This window comes from Oncorhynchus keta, chromosome 21 (assembly GCF_023373465.1).
Source record: "Oncorhynchus keta strain PuntledgeMale-10-30-2019 chromosome 21, Oket_V2, whole genome shotgun sequence".
Taxonomy (NCBI): Eukaryota; Metazoa; Chordata; class Actinopteri; order Salmoniformes; family Salmonidae; genus Oncorhynchus; species Oncorhynchus keta.
The window spans coordinates 26892338-26914532 of NC_068441.1; the positions used below are offsets into that span (position 1 = coordinate 26892338).

The 22195-nt window shown below is 41.9% G+C and overlaps 1 protein-coding gene across 4 annotated transcripts in view; it reads right to left on the bottom strand.

The window, feature by feature from the left end:
* Nucleotides 1-3935: 3935 nt before the first annotated feature.
* Nucleotides 3936-22195, bottom strand: part of LOC118400343 (inositol 1,4,5-trisphosphate receptor type 1-like) — a 218401-nt gene continuing 200141 nt past the window's right edge. For all 4 annotated transcript variants that reach the window (XM_052473596.1, XM_052473595.1, XM_052473594.1 and 1 more), the window contains 3 exons: nt 11099-11259; nt 9534-9695; nt 3936-8586 (listed from right to left, as the gene is read on the bottom strand). In XM_052473596.1, coding sequence (XP_052329556.1) covers nt 8500-8586; nt 9534-9695; nt 11099-11259 — 410 coding nt within the window. In that variant the 3' untranslated portion in view covers nt 3936-8499. The remainder of the gene's footprint in view (nt 8587-9533; nt 9696-11098; nt 11260-22195) is intronic.

Below are 22195 nucleotides of genomic sequence, written 5' to 3' on the forward strand. Positions count from 1 at the left end.
TCCATCTGTCAACAACAACAACAAAAGGCCACTTTCCAGGGTTTTTTCCACGACTGTACATTATTTACCATTAATTTCTATTGGGCATAAAACTCACAGAATAACCTGAAACACAACCAAAACAAACAGCAAATGTTTAGAGTCACAAGCTTGATGTAATCATTGCGTGCTATGAATATGGGACCAAATAATTAACATTTTACTACATTAGTGAACACACAAGTGAATTTGTCCCAATACTTTTGATCTCTTAAAATGGGAGGATTATGTACAAAAAGTGCTGTAATTTCTAAATGGTTCACCCTATACTGATAAAAATACCCTCTAATTAAACTTGATATTCTGAACTTTAACCTCATAGTCATTGTATCATTTCAAATCCAAAGTGCTTGAGTACAGAGCCAAAACAACAAAACATTTGGAACTGTCCCAGTGCTTTTGAAGCTCACTGTAAATGCGTATTCATCTCTGTTTCAGCACCAACTGGTAGATTTAAAAATACTCTTGAGTTTGTAGATTATTTAGGTCGATTTAATTATTAGGTCATGCAATTAAAATTTGGAATAACGTCACTTATATTTATAGCCTACTTCACTGTGGAAAAGGGGTGGCAATAAATAAATAAAGATTTTCAGTTCGCTTCCATGACTGGTTTCACATTAGTCTCCAGGGATCGGAAGGAAAAATCACCTAAAACAATTGCTATGTGTATTTACAATACTATTCTTCAAATGGATTATACATTTACCTAGCTCTTATCAATACCTATTATCAATTTATAAATTACAGTGCATGGAGACTGCTCTTATGTCTATCAGAAAAAAAGAAAATATATGCTTTTTCAACTTGGAACTGGCAGGGTCGCTCAACATTATTCATGATTCCCTCATGGGTAAAGGTGGTGGAATTAAATATCAGAATACACCTCCACCCTGAATGAATAGCGGCGGGTGAATAGCATGCTATTCTCGTGCTTAAATTCAAGGTCAGAATAGGAATAAAAAGGGAATTACGTTCCATTTACTCATGCTTAACTCAGGTCGGAATTCCCCCTTAGGGCTCAATTCTGATTTAGGAAATTAGGCCTTTCTTACACATTAGTTGGTATTCAGATTCAGATTTACCTTTAAAAGGGTAGGTTTCAGGTGTGGTTCCCTTGCGCGCACTGAATAAACGTAATTCAACAGCTGAAAACTGTTCCACTTGCTGGAGAACAGATTTTCCTGTGGAGTTTTCATTCAAATGGGTTTTCAGTGCATTAATCTTAAACCAGCCCTTTAAATGCAGTGTACTTTCAATTAGAATTTTGTCAAAAGACTAGAATACATAAAGAGTACAGGTTCAGAAAATAGGGATCAATGAAAGAAACCCATCTAAATATATCCATATTCTTCACTGTTTCAGCACCAACTGGTAGATTTAAAAATACTCTGTTCTTGTAGATTATTAATCCCCATTTTAAGGTTATGAAAGTACGTATTTATTTTTATTTAACCTTTATTTAACTAGGCAAGTCAGTTAAGAACACATGCTTATTTACAATGATGGCCTACATGTATAAATCATTCAAAAAAGGTTTGGAGAGCCTTTACGCATTAAATATATTGATTAATCAAAAATAGAGTAGTTTGAGCCATTCAGAAAGTTGCCACATTCAGTTCTTTAACCAATGGTAATGTTGGAAGATTAGTGTACACAGAATTATAATAGGGAGAATAGTATACAATAGTAGGCTTATACCCTTGTCCATTTCAACCACGGCCAAGTATTGCGCCATGAGTCAGGTCTTTTATTGTTTAGTTTGTGCTCTGCTCCATAACGATTTAATTCGCCTAACCCCTTTTAAAAAATATATATATACTGAACAAAAATAAATGCGACATGCAACAATTTCTTTTTTTTTTACTGAGTCACAGTTCATATAAGGAAATCAGTCAATTAAAATAAATGTATTAGGCCCTAATCTATGGATTTCACATGACTGGGTATAGGCCCTCGCACTTGGGAGCCAGGTCCAACCACTGGGGAGCCAAGTCCAGCCAATCAGAATGTGTTTTTCCCCTCACAAAAGGGCTTTCTTACAGACAAACACTCCTCAGTTCCATCAGCTTTCTGGGTGGCTGGTCTCAAGATGATCCCACAGGTGAAGAAGCCAGATGTCATGGTCCTTGGCTGGCATGGTTACACATGGTCTGCGGTTGTGAGGCTGGTTTGATGTACTGGCAAATTCCCTAAAACAACGTTGGAGGTGGCTTATGGTAGAGAAATTAACATTAAATGCTCTGGCAACAGCTCTGTTGGACATTCCTGCAGTCAACATGCCAATTGCACGCTCCCTCATAACTTGAGACATCTGTGGCATTGTGTGTGACAACTGCACATTTCACAGTGGCCTATAATTGTCCCCAGCACAAGGCACACCTGTGTAATGATCATGATGTTTAAGACATTTGAGACTACCCATTCCTGCAAGTTAAAATGCTGTACAATTGAAATTCCACATAATGGCACAGGATTTCATAAACTTTACTGTGGGATGGTTTTCTATGTTAATATGCTTCAGTTGGCTGCCATATGACTGGTTTCACATGTCTCCAGCGATTATAAAGGTAAAATATATCTAAAACAAGTGTCATTTATATTTACAATTCCCTTAGCCAAACAGACTACTCCTTTATCTAGCGGTTATCAATAGTTATTTCAAGTTGTAAATTACAGTGCATGGGGAATGGTGTTATTTCTATCTGGAAAAAAATTCAGTAGATGCTTTTTTCACTTGGAACTGCTTATTCATGGTTTTCTCATGTGTGTAAAGATGGTAGCATTATTATGGCATTAAGTCAAGGTCAGAATATGGCATTTGTACCCATCTCTTCCCCACCTTCATTTATTCAATCTCCACCCAAAACAAATAGCAGGTGAATAGCACACTGTTATCATGCTTAAGTTCAAGGTCAGAATATACATTGAGAGCAAAGTGCATAAAAAGGGAATTATGTTACATTTAAGCGCGCTTAACTTGGTTGGAATCGGGGCCTTAGAGAATAGCAACCGGTAATGCTTTGGGGATGTTTGTCTGAATGTGGTAAGAGGACACCCACCTGACAACAGGTGCTGTGGTAACAGAACACTTACCTAATGACTGGTCCAGGTGCCATGGTACCTGACTGACCACAAGAACTATATTACCTTATAATGGGGACACCCATTAATACCCCTTTGAACTCTCTAGGTTATGTTCCATCCTGAGAAAAAGGAGATCCTCATGTTTCAAGCCTATTTTCCCTCATCTGTAATAATTTATTGCTTTATTTATATATATATATATATATATATATATTTTCAATTGCTATAATGGGACTGTGTGAGAGCCTCGAGAGGAGATTTCACACTGTCTTGTGGCATTCCCCTGCTTCCTGTATGTCAGACGACTCATTCAGCTCCAGCTACAGTGGGCAGCACCCTGCATGAATGGCACTACTCTAGTCATAAGTGGAAAACCAGTCACGTGCATCACATGATACACATTTAACAGCATACATTATTCTGGCCCGTGGCCGTGGGTGACGCCTCATTAACTTCTAAATCTAATTATACAAGCTTCATCCTTATGTATCTTTCATCTATTAAAAGCTGATGTATGTGCTATAGTATGTCATCGAAAATGCTTATGTTAGTGGGGTTTTCCCATACATGTCATCTGACCAAGGCAAACTCTGGGACCTAGTAATAGGATATGGGGCCCAGAGTTTTCCCTGGTTAGATCAAGTGTTCAGGAAAAACTCCTGACCTATAAAGTTTAAAAAAGGTAAATGGACCATATTTATCATTGGGGGACACCAATCATTAGATTCTGATATACTGATTCTGTGTATACCATATCACAAGTATTCTCTCTGTGGTGTTACAACCCATACAGACGGAAAAATCACCCCTGAACGTCTAACACATCTTTAATGAATAGACTTTTAAAGAATGGAATGCACATTTCAGACAGCATGTTTTATATAGAAGGCTTGAAAGAAACTTTGGTCAAACAGCACTCCAAATCTTTTATATTAGTACTCTGTGGATTTCTTTACATAAACACTGCAATCAAACCAGGACACCTCTCTTCACGGAAGGGCCTTCACCAAACAAAGTGACAAGTAAACTTAATTCATTCATGTGCTACAAGCATTAATAACATAATAATCAGTGCTGAAAGATTAGATAGCAGAAATGGATGTAAATATAGAATGTAATTCAGAGCCAACATATCAAAACAAGGTTCTCACTTAGGTGTTTAGTGTGCTCCCAATGTATGACATAAGCAATACCATGTGTTGACTCCTTCAGTGTGACTCCTTGTCTTTTCTCCTTCTACACCCTTCCTCATAATGCTCACAAGAACCATCTACAGGGGACATACACAGTACAAACAGGGAAATATGCTACAGGAACCTTGGGATATCATATGACATCACAAATATGACCTCAAACAGTAACCTTAGGTCCTCATCCTAAAAGCTTCCTGGGAATAATCAGATACCTTCAAATTAGAATATAAGAAAATAAACATATACAATGTCTTCGGAAAGTATTCAGACCCCTTGACTTTTTCCACATTGTTACATTACAGCCTTATACTAAAATGAATTAAATTAAAAAATCCTCAAATCTATACACAATACACCATAATCACAAAGTAAAAACGTATTTAATTTTTAATTTTTAGCAAATGTATCAAACATAAAAAAAATAGAAATACCTTAATTAGATAAGTAATCAGCCTCTTTGCTATGATACTCAAAATTGAGCTCAGGTGCACCCTGTTTCCAATGATCATCCTTGAGATGTTTCTACAACTTGGAGTTCACCTGTGGTGGATTGATTGGACATGATTTGAAAGGCACACACCTGTCTATATAAGTTCCCACAGTTGACAGTGCATGTCAGAGCAAAAACCAAGTCCGAGACAGGATTGTATCGAGGCACAGATCTGGGGAAGGGTACGAAAAGATTTCTGCAGCATTGAAGGTCCCGAAGAACACAGTGGCCTCCATCATTCTTCAATGGAAGAAGGTTGGAACCACAAAGTCTCTTTCTAAAGCTGTCCACCAGGCCAAACTGAGCAATTGGGGAGAAGGGCCTTGGTCAGGGAGGTGACCAGGAACCCGATGGTCACTCTGACAGAGCTCTAGAGTTCCTCTGTGGAGATGGGAGAAACTTCCAGAAGGAGAACCATCTATCTCTGCAGCAACTCACCAATCAGGTTTTATGGTAGAGTGGCCAGACGGAAGCCACTCCTCATTAAAAGGCACATGACAGCCCGCTTGGAGTTTGACGAAAGCCACCGAAAGACTCTCAGACCATGAGAAACAAGATTCTCTGGTCTGATGAAACCTAAATGGAACTCTTTGGCCTGAATGCCAAGTGTCACGTCTGGAAGAAACCTGGCACCATCCCTACGGTGAAGCATGGTGGTGGCAGCATCATGCTGTGGGGATGTTTTTCAGATGCAGGGACTTGGAGACTAGCCAGGATTGAAGCAAAGATGAATGGAGCAAAGTACAGAGAGATCCTTGATGATAACCTGCTCCAGAGCGCTCAGGACCTCAGACTGGAGTTAAGGTTCACCTTCCAACAGGACAATGACCATAAGTACACAGCCAAGATAACTCAGGGGTGGTTTCAGAACACGTCTCTGTATGTCCTTGACTGGTGCAGCAAGAGCCCGGACTTGAACCCCATCGAACATCTGTGGAGACCAGAAAATAGCTGTGCAGCAATGCTCCCCATCCAACCTGCCAGAGTTTGAGAGGATCTGCAGAGAAGAAACTCCCCAAATACAGGTGTGCCAAGCTTGGAGCGTCATACCCAAGAAGACTGGAGGCTGTAATCACTGTCAAAAGTACTAAGTAAAGGGTCTGAATACGTATATAAATGTGATTTCAGTTTTTGTATTTGTAATAAATCTGCAAAAAAAATGTTTTGCTTTGTCATTATGGGTTATTGTGTGTAGATGAGGGAAAACAAAGTTATTCCATTTTAGAATAAGGCTGTAACGTAACAATGTGGAAAAAGTCAAATACTTGTTGAATACTTTCCGAATGCACTGTATAGTACGGATAATATGCACACAAACTCATGTGTTTGAAAACCAACACTGCTGGCTTTAGCATGATACCCATGCTGTGCATATGGACTTTTGTGTTGAGTTTTCTTTTCACAAAAATACTGTATATATTGTCTCATTTGTATTGGTCAAAAAAATATTGGAAGAAGTCTTAAAGGTGGTCACAATTCTATTTGGCCATTGAAATACAGCGACTTAGGTGTTCAGACATCAACTTCTTCCCCATTTTGTTGTGTTACAGACGGAATTTAAAACGGATTAAATTGAGATGTTTTTGTCACTGGCCTACACACAATACCCCATAATATCAAAGGGGAATTAGGTTTTCAATTATTTTTACAAATTGCTGAAATGTCTCGAGTCAATAAGTATCCAACCCCTTTATGGCAAGCCTAAACAACTTCAGGAGTAAAAATGTGTTTAACAAGTTGCATGGACTCACTGAGTGCAATAATAGTGTTTAACATGATTGTTGAATGACTACCTCGTCTCTGTACCCCACACATATAATTATGGTGAAGGTCCCTCTGTCAAGCAGTGAATTTCAAACACAGATTCAACCACAGAGAACCATGAGTTTTTTCAATCGCAAAGAAGGGCACCCTATTGGTAGATGGGTACACATGGTTTAAAAGCAGATAATGAATATGCATTTGCGCATGGTCTATCAATACACCCAGTCACTACAAAGGTACAGTCGTCCTTCCTAACTCAGTTGCCTGAGAGGAAGGAAACCACTCAGGGATTTCACCATGAGGCCAATGGTGACTTTAAAACAGTTACAGAGTTTAATGGCTGTGCTAGAAGAAAACTGAGGATGGATTAACAAAGTGTAGTTACTCTACAATACCAACCTAATTGACACAGTGAAAATAAGGACGCTTGTACAGAATATAAATATTCAAAAACATGCATCCTGTTTGCAACAAGGCACTAAAGTAATACTGCAAAAAAACTGACAAAGCAATTCACTTTTTGTCCTGAATAAAGTTATGTTTGGGGAAAATCCAATACAACACATTTCTGAGTACCACTCCATATTTTCAAGCATAGTCGTGGCTGCATCACGTTATGGGTATGCTTGTAATCGTTAAGGATTGGGGAGATTTTCAGAATAAAAAATGAATGGAATGGAGCTAAGCACAGGCAAAATCCTAAAGGAAAACCTGGTTCAGTCTGCTTTCTACCAGACAGATCTACACTGGAGTTGCATACCAAAAAGGCAAGACCTGAGCATGGTTGTCTAGCAATTATCAACAATCAATTTGATAGAGCTTGATATTTCTTTTACAAGAATAACAGGCAAATGTTGCACAATCCAGGTGTGGATAGCTCTTAAGAGACTTACCCATAAAGACGTACAGCTGTAAGCGCTGCCAAAGGTGCTTCCACAAAGTATTGACTGTGAATACTTATGTAAATGAGATATTTCTGTATTTCATTTTCAATACATTTGCTAAAATGTCACTGTCATAATGGGATATTGTGTGCAGATGGGTAAGAAAAACAAAAACAATCCATTTAGAATTTAGTATTCATACCCCTTGACTTATTCCAAAATGTGGAATAAGTCAAGGGGTATGAATACTTTCTGAAGGCACTGTATATAAATAAAATAACAAAGCCATCTAAAAAAACTCATACCATCTCCAACAGACATTATGTACAGATTAAACATCTTTGTGGTTGCATATCGTAAAGTATTGGTATTGCACCTCGTACAAAAATAAGATATTAAATACTGTTTGCCAGGTTACAAATATATAAAAAAGAGGAAAGCGTCCTTCAACACGAGAGTGTTGTGTCTCAAGTGTCTTGTGTTGCAATTGGCTGAGACTTCAAGTTCACCAAATACATCAAGACCAATGGGGGAGTAGAACCTTTGTCACCCATTCAAAGTGGTAAGGAAGATGGACAAGGCATTAAGGGTAGTAAGACAACCTAAGGCATTTTCACTTGAGTAATTTTTACAACCTAAACTTACATGACTGGTTCCTTCTTCTCAAGTCCAGGGGCACTTTTTGCACTCCATACATTCCTCATCCACCCACTCAAACTCATGTGCACAGTACATAGACACACTCACGTACACTACATGTATATGCCCCATCTCCTAATGTGCACTAGTTTCATAAACACTAAGTGTTCATTAAGGCATTCTACACACAAATTCCTTCATACTGTACATACTCACTCTCTAAAGCCCATGAGTCAGGCACACTACTGCTGTACAAACACACTTTGGCATACTCCTGTACACTACATTGACTGTCAGAAGAAGGCACTGTAATGTCAGGATCTCCTTCATGTGAGTGGTCCTGGGTTAGGGTCCTGGGTAAGGGTCCTGGGTGGAGGAGGTGGTACCCACACCATGGTTCTCCTCAGGCTGGCTGCTGGGGATTGACGTTCATGTGAGGAGGGTGGCCCAGGAGTCCAATCCTCTGCTTTTGTTTCCTCTGCTCTGTCATCTACCGAAAGGGGGAAGAGTGTTGATCTCAACCTCAAATAAACACAGTACACACCCAATAACAAACACATGGAGAAGCGCACAAAAATCTGCACACTTACTGATGAATGCACTGAGACACACACCCACAGAACGTTTCCTGTGGCAAGCTTTGACATAGACCATTGTTGACCCTTTGAACTCATGAACTGCCAGCCCCTTCCTCCACACACAGCCCAGCTGCCGCATATTTCTCAACAAATCTGTGAACCCACCCTGGGCCCACCCCACCCATCACAGCCAACCCACAAACCTTTCTCCACAACCACTCAACAGCCTGGAGCAGTGAGAGAATCTGACATACCTTCTGCTCAATTCAAAATGACCCCTAGCTCCTACTCATAGGCACTTGTAAACATAAAAGGATTGGATCAGTTTAAAGGGTACGAAAAAAAGAGTTTTTCTCTCCAAAATAACAACAGTGTGGTCAAAGTCTTACTGGCTTAGTTTTAGTCACGGTCTGGTTATCTACACTTTTTTTAATTTTTTTTTTTACATTTAGTCTAGGAAAAAATATATATCTTCGGGACAACCCACAATGAACAATTGTCAAAGTCGTATGGAGAACTTACAGAGTTTGTATGCTAACTCGAGCTGGCTAATGTTAGTCACTAGCCATGCTAGCATGTAATTACATTCCAGAACTAGTGTTGGCGGTGATGAGCTACAATCCATCAATCACTTCAGTTTCAGCACCGGCTGGCTCTTGTTGCCTTCTTGCATCGGGCTCAGTAAGCAAGAAAAATCGCTCCATCTTGCCTTCTAACAGGCTAGGTGGAATTTCTCCCATACTGCTTTTCACCAATCCAATCATCTCAGAACTACATGAGCACCTTGCCAATTAGCTGTTGGGAGCCAAGGTGTGATTTGACAGACATCTGTCTGTGTGTCTGTGCAGATGAGACTCACCTGCTCCTTGAGCTCCGTGAGCTGTCCTGACAGATTGCATACCAGCCTCATGGCTGACTCCAGCTTCTCTTGCAGATTTCTGATCTCGTTCTGTTCGCCTTCCGCGTCACTGCTCACCAGCGACATTGCACGCATCCGCGGGAACCAGTCCAGATTGTGCTCCTGTAAAATAAGATAAAATAAATGTATCTTAATTGACTTGCGTAGGTAAACAAAGGAAGAATAGATAGAAACATACAGACATCCAATGGCTTTGAGGAGGGGGTGACGGATATCAAAGAAAACGATCAGCAAAAAAGGAAGACTCAAAACACTGAAAGTGATTTATGCCCCAAAGTGTGTTTATTTGCATTGAAACATAAGAAAAAGGCCAGGGATTGTTAGCGTTGCAATCCTCCCTTGTATTTGTGTTACTAGGACACTGTAAGAATATTTCGACGATAAATACACAACACAGAGGACGAGAGGTCAATAGAGGACTAAAAGTTAAACGATCAATGGAAAGTGTTTTTTCTGTAATAGGGGATTAATGATCAATGAGACATGGGAGGAATTTCAGTCTGGGACTCATAGCAACAAAGCAAGTTCTCATTGTTCCAAATTGTTTATACATTGAACCTGAAATAGGATACTTGTTATTTAGCTATTGGCCCAGATTTATTGCAAGGAATTCCTATTGGTCAACCACAGGCTAAGGCTGGGTTATAAAACTATATCCTGTCCCTTTGTTCTGTGGAGAGAATCACTAAGGAGAGATTCACTGAGGACAGGGGAGAATGAACATCTACCGCTCAGCATAACATCTATGATTTGTCCTCTTTGAATGAACCTATTTTTCTCCCCCTGATTTTCTTTGGGGTCTGTGCTATTGAAGAGTAACATCAACTGCTAACACCACCAAACTGCACAGACCAGTATGATGACATGATTGCTACCAAAATAACAAGGCCGAACAGCAAACATTAAGACTCTTTAAGAGATGACTCTCCTGGCATCTCAGGTTTATCATTGTTGAATACAAAAATGAAACCCATTCCCTTTTCTAGTGCTATCATTGTGCCTCGTATCACAGCTTAATCTGTTTTAGGGTTAGACAACAGTTCATGTGTAAGTCTTACCCCTCTGCCTTTCTGTTCGTCTCATCCAGTGAGATCACTGGGTGTGTGTGTCGTCCAGAGCGTTTGTCATTCAGTCGGTCAGTGACATTCAGTGTGTACATGCTATCTCCGTCAGTTGAGGATGGAAGGGCAAATAGCTACATTGGAGGTGTATGTGCCCGCGAGTGTCACATTCTCCTCTCTGACTCAATACAGACAACGTACACACAGTTAGTAAAGGTCAGCAGCTAGTTAAGGGATTTACCAGAACAAACAAACAGCAACTCTATGGCCCTACATGCACCCTACAAACCTCAGTCTCCCCCCAGGACAGGATGTAGTGTACCCCATGCACTCATGTCAGTGGGTAATGGGGACGGCCTGGGCTTATGCTGTATCACATTACATATTAGACATTGTGGTCTGACATGGGAAATGTTACCAGCTCAGGCCTGGTGTGTGTGTCACCTTGATCATCTCAGCGACGTAGCTCTCGGGGCCAGTGTACTCTGTGGAATCCTTCACTTTGACCAGCACTATGAAGAACAGGTAGTGCCACATGTTGTGCTCCTCCTTGATGTGCTCCTCAAACGTCACCGTCTTGTTGTCAAACTTGTCTCTCTCCAGACCTGTGAGGAAACAAAATGTGTGCACACGCGCGCACACACACACACACACACTAGAGATCGTAAATCAATTCACGGAGGGTAAGCCGCTGTAAGGAAATAAGGAAAATGCGACTTCCTGACAGCAGAGGAGCACTTTTGACCCTGTGATATGGCGTGGTGTCTAATTGAGCATCTGGCAGAAGCAGATTCCTGTAAAAAGTCCATCTTTCAGTTTAATGACTAAACAACATTAGTCTACCCGGATAAACTGGCCAACTTCCGGGAATCTCCAAAATATGAGAATTGCCATGTGAATTTGGGAAATGTGGAGAAAGTGTGGGGATTTGGGATTTTATCTATCTATGCAAGCGGTGTCAAATACATTTTGGCCCGCAGGTCGCGTTTGGTCTTCACTGAGGTCCGCACTTACATTTAAAAAAATATATTTCCCTGTAGGGATGGGCATTTGACATTTTTACTGTTCCAGTACTCGCATGATTTCTCCCCTGAAGTACAGATAAAAATATATATATATTATTTTTAGAAAACTAAAACAAATGTGTGTGCATTTATCTATATGCCAACAGTGAGAAACAAGGCCCAATTTATCATAACCATTACAGATAATGAATCCTAATTGACCCATATATAAAAAGCTCCATTTAAGACTAATTTATTAAAACTGTTTTATTAACTGGTTATGTTATACCGTGGAACACAATCTTCAAAAAGGTAGTAACCTTGCTTGTTGAAGTTTATGGCTGTGCAATGGGATAGGCTTTTTTGTTAATTTAACAGACAAGATGCTATTATTTCCTGAACCCTTATCACAGTCAAGACCAGTGGTATTCATGAATGCCAAGGGAAGCCAGTTTGGATTAGGCTCCATTCCGATCACATAGCATCGAGAGCATACCTCACTGACAGAAACTCGTTGAGCATCTTGTTGTGTTGCTGTCCTCCGGTGGCTAGCTAGCTAGCTATCTATCTAAAATTAGTCATTTCCTAAACTAGCCATGAATAGAGATTTGGACTTGTGGTTTTACTTAATTCTCCGTACTGGCCAATTATAACGGCGATTCAGATCCCAACCATAAATTCATACAGTTTGCCCCTGGCCTGAGAAGATGGAAGTTCAATATGTAGCTAGATGTAGAAGGTAGAAGGCTAATGTTAACTAGCTAACGTTGCCCATGAAAGGAAGTTAGGTTAGCAAGCATGCATTTCAGCCAGGTAGAGTAGGACAACAAAAAATACAAGCTTTTACTTGTACGACAGTCATATACCATTTCATCAACGTGAAAGAGAGGAGGATGGCATTGGCGTTTCTCTACAAGTAGGGTGAGTGAACGCACAGCTACTGGTCAAGACACACCTATTTTATAGTAAAATAATGATGTAACATAACAGAATAAAAGACAATAGTGTGAAGTGATGCGCATATTGTATATGGAACAGTTATTCTAAAAGCGTGATCATTTAAAACAGGGCTCAGTTTGGGTTACAAACCAGAATCTGTCTTTTCTATATACAGACGTTCGATTTAGTTTATTCTGCCTGTTCTTTGGAATGTTCTATATGGATTAACAATTCCACATTGAACACTGCATGGGGATGAATTACGGCCACAACATCTGTTTGTGAGTAGGCTCAGGCTTAATGATTCTGATGAAAATACGCTCCGCTCCGTCTTTAGCAAACTAATGTTTTTGCATATTTTCAGTGTGGAACCTGTCTATGTTTAGGGGGGTTATTAGCCTAGAGACTAACCAATTCTAAATGGCACCTAGCAGTTCGCAAAGCAGGATCGCCACTAGTTACCACAGCCACAAAGTATTAACCCCCCACCTATTTCTACAAATGATTTTATCTGATTTTAAACCGAAGCCGTAACCCTAACCACACTGCTAACCTTATTCCTAAACTTGAATTAAGACCAAAAAGCACATTTTTGTTGAAATACATTTTTTAAGATAAACAGTTTCACTTTGTGGCTGTGGTAGCTAGTGTCAAAAACCTAAACTGAAATTAGACAGGATGCAATTTTTTCAAAACTACAGCTTGTTCTATGTTGTTTCTGTAGTACATGCTTCTGTACTTCAGTCAAACAGTCCATTTAGAGTTTATGATAAAACTGTCATCATTTGGCAAGGAATGTAGCTTGTGTATCCCATCAGTTAGATACGTTGGATTAATGGATTAAATAAAACATTTCCTCATCAATCTACACATAAAACCCTATAATGACAAAGCAAAAACAGGTTCAGTAGTTGTTGCAAATATATATATTACAAAAAAACAGAAATACCTTATTTACATAAGTATCCAGACAATCGATATTGAGCTCAGGTGTATCCTATTTCCATTGATCATCCCTGAGATGTTTCTACAATTGGATTGGAGTCCACCTGTGGTAAATTCAATTGATTGGACATGATTTGGAAAGGCACACACCTGTCTATATAAGGGCCCACAGTTGACAGTGTATGTCAGAGCAAAAACCAAGCCATAAGGTCGAAGGAATTGTCCGTAGAGCTCCGAGACAGAATTGTGTCGAGGCACAGGCCTGGGGAAGGGTACCAAAACATTTCTGCAGCATTGAAGGTCCCCAAGAACACAGTGACCTCCATCAATTCGTAAATGGAAGAAGTATTCACTGCCAAAGGTGCTTCAACAAAGTACTGAGTAAAGGGTCTGAATACTTATGTAAATGTGATATTTCGTTTTTTTATGTGCAAAAATGTCTAAAACCTGTTTTTGCCTTGTTATCAAATGTTATTGGTCATATACACGTGGTTAACAGATGTTAATGCGAAATGCTTGTTGTAGCGAAATGCTTGTGCTTCTAGTTCCGACAGTGAAGTAATCTATATAGCAGTGGTGGGCCGTCAGGGCCAGCAAGGCCTTCTCTGCTGGCCTAAACATCATCAGAATATATATTTAAAAAAAATATATATTTCCCCACAAATATGTATTAAATTATTCCCCAGAGTAAGAGTTATACTCCTCATTTCATAGCTTTCCTCTTGGTTGCACTGCTTCCAGCCCCAGGTTAAGATTTGGAGGGCTGGTCTTTATGTTAGATCTTTTATCCAATCATATTCAGCCATCATGTGTTGCCAGGGGTCTAAAATCTGCCCTCAGGCCTTCAGAATCAACAGTGCGGGCGCTTGCAGCTTAAAGTGAATGAAAATTAACATTTAGTGTCAACCAATCAGCTTTAGAGTTGGCTATTGTACGCCTGCTGGCTGGCTCCAGTGTTACACAGGAGACAGCTAGCAGGCGTAGTGCGTGCACGTCTTTTGATTGGATTACCAATATTGAGAGGCAAGTCCTATGGGCAGGTCTATGCAGAACTAGGAAACAGAATTTGATAAACAAATTAATTCGCATACTACTAAGCTGTTTTTTCAACCCACAATGGCGGAATGAGAAGATATCGATTTGGTCGAGGATATAATTATAACGCCATTCTCAAGGCAAACTTTTCAAGAAAAGTTAGATATTGTAAGGAGAGGTCGCCCGACGCAGACGCTACAAAGCCTGTCACAGGCGGGAAAGGGGTTCGTTCGCCACTTTCAAAGTTCCAACTACGAGCGCTATCAATGGCTCACAGGCTCCGAGAAGCACTGCAAACTGTACTGCTGGGAATGCCTATTATTTGCAAGTGATCGATTTGGTGTTTGGAGCCACACTGGCTTTGCAAACTTGAGTTGTCTAAGCAAGGCAGCAACGAGACACCAAAGTACGGCTGGGCACTTACAAGCAATGGTGCTTTTGAAAACTTTTGGGGACAGCCGAGTGGATCTACAGCTCAACGAGCAAGCACTGAGGGCAACGGACAATGAAAAGGTGAAGAAAAATAGGGAAATATTGAAAAGACTCATTGATTGTGTCATGTTTTTGGGTAAACAGGAACTGTATTTTTTTTTTGGACTTAAAACTCAAAGTTTGTGGACCAGAAATGGATAGAAGAAGAATATTAATACAACTCTGTTGCACTCGACTATGTTCTTGGCTATTAGTTGAACTGTACTGTATTGTACTCTTCCCCTGCAATTCTCTGAATAAAAATGCAATTTCAAGGTGACACAACGCCTGGTTATATTGCGATTCCGTCTAAATGTGTAGTGTCTAGAGCCATGGCATCATAATGATGGTAATAAGAGGTGGATTAATTCGGGTGGGACTGTGTAGGTCCTCACTGAAGGCCCAGGCCCCAGGCCCATGGCACGCCACTGCTATATAGTGTATATAAACTACATCCGGCGCCGACAGAGATGGCCGCCTCGCTTCACGTTCTTAGGAAACTATGCAGTATTTTTTTTTTTTTTTATGTATTATTTCTTACACTGTTACCCCAGGAAATCTTAAGTCTCATTACATAGAGCCGGGAGGAACTATTGGATATAAGAGCAACGTCAACTTACCAACATTACGACCAGGAATACGACTTTCCCGAAGCGGATCCTCTGTTTGGTCCACCACCCAGGACAATGAATCTGATCCCAGCAGGTGACCCAAAACAACGGCGACGCAGAAGGGCCAGACGGAGCGATCTTCTGGTCAGGCTCCGTAGACGGGCACCACTCCCGAGTATACTACCGAGTATACTACTTGACAACAAGGTAGACAAAATCCGAGCAAGGGTTGCCTTCCAGAGAGACAGAGAATGTAACATTCTCTGTTTCACAGAAACATGGCTCACTCGGGATACACTATCAGAGTCAGTACAGCCACCTGGTTTCTTCACGCATTGCGCCGACAGAAACAAACATCTCTCTGGTAAGAAGAAGGGTGGGGGTTTATGCCTTATGATTAACGAGTCATGGTGTGATCATAACAACTCAAGTCCTTTTGTTCACCTGACCTAGAATTCCTTACAATCAAATGCCGACTGCATTATCTACCAAGAGAATTCTCTTCGATTATAATCAAAGTCGTGTACATCCCCCCCAAGCAGTCACCTCGACGGCCCTGAAAGAACTTCAATGGACTCTATGTAAACTGGAAAACACATATCCTGAGGCTACATTTATTGTAGCTGGGAAATTTAAAAAGGCTAATCTGAAAACAAGGGTCCCTAAATCTTATCAGCATATCGAATGCACGACTAGGGCTGGGAAAACCCTTGATCTTTGTTACTCTAACTTCCGTGACGCTTACAAAGCCCTCCCCCGCCCTCCTTTCGGCAAATCTGACCACAACTCCAATTTGTTGGTCCCAGCCTATAGACAGAAAGTAAAACAGGAAACACCCATGCTCAGGTCTGTTCAACTCTGGTCCGACCAATCTGATTCCACGCTTCAAGATTGCTTCGATCACGTGGACTGGGATATGTCCCGATGTCACAGGAAGGCCAAAACGATCATCAAGGACAACAACCACCCGAGCCACTGTCTTCACCCCGCTATCATCCAGAAGGCGAGGTCAGTACAGGTGTATTGAAGCTGGGACCGAGAGACTGAGAAACAGCTTCTATCTCAAGGCCATCAGACTGTTGAACAGCCATCACTAACATTGAGTGGCTGCTGCCAACATACTGACTCAAATCTCAAGCTACATTAATAATTAAAAAATTGATGTAATAAATGTATCACTAGTCACTTTAAATAATGTTTACATACCCTACATTACTCATCTCATATGCATATACTGTACTCTATACCATCTACTGCATCCTGCCTATGCCTTTCAGCCATCGCTCAGCCATATATTTATATGTACATATTCTTATTCATTCCTTCACACTTGTGTGTATAGGGTAGTTGTTGTGGAATTGTTAGATTACTGGTTAGATATTACTGCATGGTCGGAACTAGAAGCACAAGCATTTCGCTACACTCACATTAACATCTGCTAACCATGTGTATGTGACCAATACAATTTGATTTGATTTAAAAAGTAATCTAACAATTCCACAACTACCTTATACACACTCACATCAACACCATTATCCCAGAAACAGGCAGGTTGAGAGCTTCAAGTTCCTTGGTGTCCACATCACCAATAAACTAACATGGTCCAAGCACACCAAGACAGTCGTGAAGAGGGCACAACAAAACCTATTCCCCCTCAGGAGACTGAAAAGATTTGGCATAGGTCCTCAGATCCTCAAAATGTTATATAGCTGCAACATTGAGAGCATGGTTGCATCACTGACTGGTATGGCAACTGTTCGGCCTCCAACAGCCTCCAACAGCAAGGCACTACAGAGGGTAGTGCGAACGGCCCAGTACATCCTAGTCAAAGACTGTTCTCTCTGCTACCGCACGGCAAGCGGTACCTGAGTGCCAAGTCTAGGTCCAAGAGGATTCTAAACAGCTTCTACCCCCAAGCCATAAGACTCCGGAACACCTAATCAAATGGCTACCCAGACTATTTGCATTGCGACCCCCCCCCCATCCTCTTTTACACCGCTGGTACTCTGTTATCATCTATGCATAGTCACTTCAATAACTCTACCTACATGTACATATTACCTAAACTTACCGGTGCCCCCGCACATTGTACCTGTGCACCCTCTGTATATAGTCTCACTATTGTTATTTTGCTGCTGCTCCTTTAATTACTTGTTACTTTATTTCTTATTCCTATCCATTTTTAAAAAACTGCATTGTTGGTTAGGGGCTCGTAAGTAAGCATTTCACTGTAAGGTCTACACGTGTTTCAGCGCATGTGACTAATACCATTTTATTTGAAATGTAAAGGGATGGAATAAGAATATTTACATATAAATATATGGATGAGCGATGGCAAGATGCAATAGCTGGTATAAAACACAGTATATACATATGAGATGAGTCATGTAAGATATGTAAACATTATTAAAGTGGCATTATTTAAAGTGACTAATGATCAATTTATTGAAGTAGCTAATGATTTGAGTCTGTATGTAGGCAGCAGCCTCTGTGTTAGTGATGGCTGTTTAACAGTCTGATGGCCTTGAGACAGAAGCTGTTTTTCAGTCTCTCGGTCCCAGCTTTAATGCACCTGTACTGACCTCGCCTTCTGGATGGCAGCGGGGTTAACAGGCCGTGGCTCGGTTGGTTGTTGTCCTTGAGGATTTTTTTGGGCCTTCTTGTGACATCGGCTGCTGTAGGTGTTCTGGAGAGCAGGTAGTTTGCTCCCGGTGATGCGTTGTGCAGACCGCACTACCCCCTGGAGAACCTTGCGGTGCAGATGCCACATCAGGTGGTGATACAGTCTGACAGGATGCTCTCAATTGTGCATCTGTAAAATTATAAGGGTTTTGGTGACGAGACAAATTTCTTCAGCCTCCACTACTGTTTGTGTGGGTGGACCATTTCAGGTTGTCCGTGATGTGTACGCCCAGGAACTTTAAACTTTCCACCTTCTCCACTACTGTCCCGTCGATGTGGATAGGGGGGTGCTCCCTCTGCTGTTCCCTGAAGTCCACGATCATCTCCCTCTCAAGTGAGAGGTTGTTTTCCTGACACCACACTTCGAGGGCCCTCACCTCCTCCCTGTAGGCTCGTTGTTGTTGGTAATCAAGCCCACTACGTTGCATCGTCTGCAAACTTGATGGTTGAGTTGGAGGCGTGCATGGCCACGCAGTCATGAGTGAACAGGGAGTACAGGAGGGGGCTGAACACACACCCTTGTGGGGCACCAGTGTTGAGAACCAGCCAAGTGGAGATGCTGTTTCCTACCTTCACCACCTGGGAGCGGCCCATCAGAATGTCCAGGATCCAGTTCCACAGGGTGAGGGTGAGACCCAGGCCTTAAGCTTAATGATGAGCTTGGAGGGTACTAGTCAATGAAAAGCATTCTAACATAGGTATTCCTCTTGTCCAGATGGGATAGGGCAGTGTGATGGCATTTGCATAGTCTGTGGACCTGTTGGAGCGGTAATCAAACTGATGTGGGTCTAGGGTGTCAGGTGATATGATCCATGACTAGTCTGTCAAAGCACTTCATGATGACAGAAGTGAGTGCTACAGGGCAATAGTCATTTAGTTCAGTTATCTTTACCTTCTTTGGTACAGGAACAATGGTGGCAGTCTTGAAGCAGGTGGGGACAGCAGACTGGGATAGGGAGTGATTGAATATGTCTGTAAACACACCAGCCAGCTGGTCTGCGCATGCTCTGAGGACGCGGCTCGGGATGCCGTCTGGGCCAGCAGCCTTGCAAGGGTTAACAAGTTTATTTCTGTAGTCCGTAATTGCCTGTAGACCCTGCCACATACGTCTCGTGTCTGAGCCATTGAATTGCGACTCCACTTTGTCCTTATACCGACATTTCACTTATTTGATTGCCTTGAAGAGAGAATATCTACACTGTTTATTTTTGGCCATATTCCCGGACATCTTTCCATGGTTCAATGCGGTGGTTCGCGTTTTCAGTTTTGTGCGAATGCCACCATCTATCCACGGTTTCTGGTTAGGGTAGGTTTTCATAGTCAGTCACAGTGGGTACAACATCTCCAAGGCACTTCCTTATAAACTCACTCATCGAATCAGCGTATAAATGTGGTAAGGTGAACGGAAAGGCTCTGGAGCAACAAACCGCCCTTGCTGTCTCTGCCAGGCCGCTTCCCCTCTTTCCACTGGGATTCTCTGCCTCTAACCCTATTACAGGGGCTGAGTCACTGGCTTACTAGGGCTCTTTCATACCGTCCCTAGGAGGGGTGCGTTACTTGAGTGGGTTGAGTCACTGATGTGATCTTCCTGTCTGGGTTGGCGCCCTCCCCTTGGGTTGTGCCGTGGCGGAGATCTTTGTGGGCTATACTCGGCCTCGTCTCAGGATGGTAAGTTGGTGGTTGAAGATATCCCTCTACTGGTGTGGGGGCTGTGCTTTGGCAAAGTGGGTGGGGTTATATCCTTCCTGTTTGGTCCTGTCCGGGGGTCTCATCGGATGGTGCCACAGTGTTTCCTGACCCCTCCTGTCTCAGCCTCCAGTATTTATGCTGCAGTAGTTTATGTGTCGGGGGGCTTGGGTCAGTTTGTTATATCTGGAGTACTTCTCCTGTCCTATCCGTTGTCCTGTGTGAATTTAAGTATGCCCTCTCTAATTCTCTCTTTCTCTCTCTCGGAGGACCTGAGCCCTAGGACCATGCCTCAGGACTACCTGACATGATGACTCCTTGCTGTCCCCAGTCCACCTGGCCGTGCTGCTGCTCCAATTTCAACTGTTCTGCCTGTGATTATTATTATTTGACCATGCTGGTCATTTATGAACATTTGAACATCTTGGCCATGTTCTGTTATAATCTCCACCCGGCACAGCCAGAAGAGGACTGGCCACCCCACATAGCCTGGTTCCTCTCTAGGTTTCTTCCTAGGTTTTGGCCTTTCTAGGGAGTTTTTCCTAGCCACCGTGCTTCTACACCTGCATTGCTTGCTGTTTGGGGTTTTAGGCTGGGTTTCTGTACAGCACTTTGAGATATCAGCTGATGTACGAAGGGCTATATAAATAAATTTGATTTGATTTTGACAAATCAATGTTATTTTCTGAGCCTTCCCGGAACATTTTCCAGTCCATGTGATCAAAACAATCCTGAAGCGTGGATTCCGATTGGTCAGACCAGCGCTGCATGGTTTTAGTTATGGGTACATCCTGTTTGAGTTTCTGCCTATGGGACGGTAGGAGCAAGATAGAGTTGTGGTCTGATTTTCCGAAGAGAGGGCCTTGTATCCATCGCGGAACCTAGAGTAGCAGTGGTCCTGTGTATTGCCCGTGTGGGTGCTACAGTCAATGTGCTGGTAGAATATAGGTGGCCTTGTTCTGAAATTAAATTTTTTTTAAAATCCCCAGCTACACAATGAATGCAGCCTCGGGATATATAGTTTCCAGTTTACATAGAGTCCAGTGAAGTTCCTTGAGGGCCATCAAGGTATGTGCATGGGGGGGGATATACAGTCGTGGCCAAAATTTGGCCAAGAAATGACACAAATATTAATTTCCAAAGTCTGCTGCCTCAGTTTGTATGATGGCAATTTGCATATACTCCAGAATGTTATGAAGAGTGATCAGATGAATTGCAATTAATTGCAAGATACCGCTTTGCCATGCAAATGAACTGAATCCCCCCAAAACATTTCTACTGCATTTCAGCCCTGACACAAAAGGACCAGCTTACATCATGTCAGTGATTCTCTCGTTAACACAGGTGTGAGTGTTGACGAGGACACGGCTGGAGATCACTCTGTCATGCTGATTGAGTTCAAATAACAGACAAAGCTTCAAAAGGAGTGTAGTGCTTGGAATCATTGTTCTTCTGTCAAACATGGTTACCTGCAAGGAAACACATGCCGTCATCATTGCTTTGCACAAAAAGTACTCCACAGGCAAGGATATTGCTGCCAGTAAGATTGCACCTAAATCAACCATTTATCGGATCATGAAGAACTTCAAAGAGCGCAGTTCAATTGTTGTGAAGAAGGCTTCATGGCGCCCAAGAAAGTAAGCGCCAGGACCGTCTCCTAAAGTTGATTTAGCTGCGGGATCGGGGCACCACCAGTACAGAGCTTGCTCAGGAATGGCAGCAGGCAGGTGTGAGAGAATCTGCACTCACAGTGAGGCAAAGACTTTTGGAGGATGGCCTGGTGTCAAGAAGGGCAGCAAAGATGCCACATCTCTCCAGGAAAAAACATCAGGGACAAACTGATATTCTGTAAAAGGTACAGGGATTGGACTGCTGAGGACTGCGGTAAAGTCCTTTTCTCTGATGAATCCTCTTTCCGATTGTTTGGGGCATCCAGAAAAAAGCTTGTCCGGACAAGGTGAGCGCTACCATCAGTCCTGTGTCATGCCAACAGTAAAGCATCCTGAGACCATTCATGTGTAGGGTTGCTTCTCAGCCAAGGGAGTGGGCTCACTCACAATTTTACCAAAACACAGCCATGAATAAAGAATGGTACCAACACATCTCCCGAGAGCAACTTCTCCCACCCATCCAGGAACAGTTTGGTGACGAACAATGCCTTTTCCAGC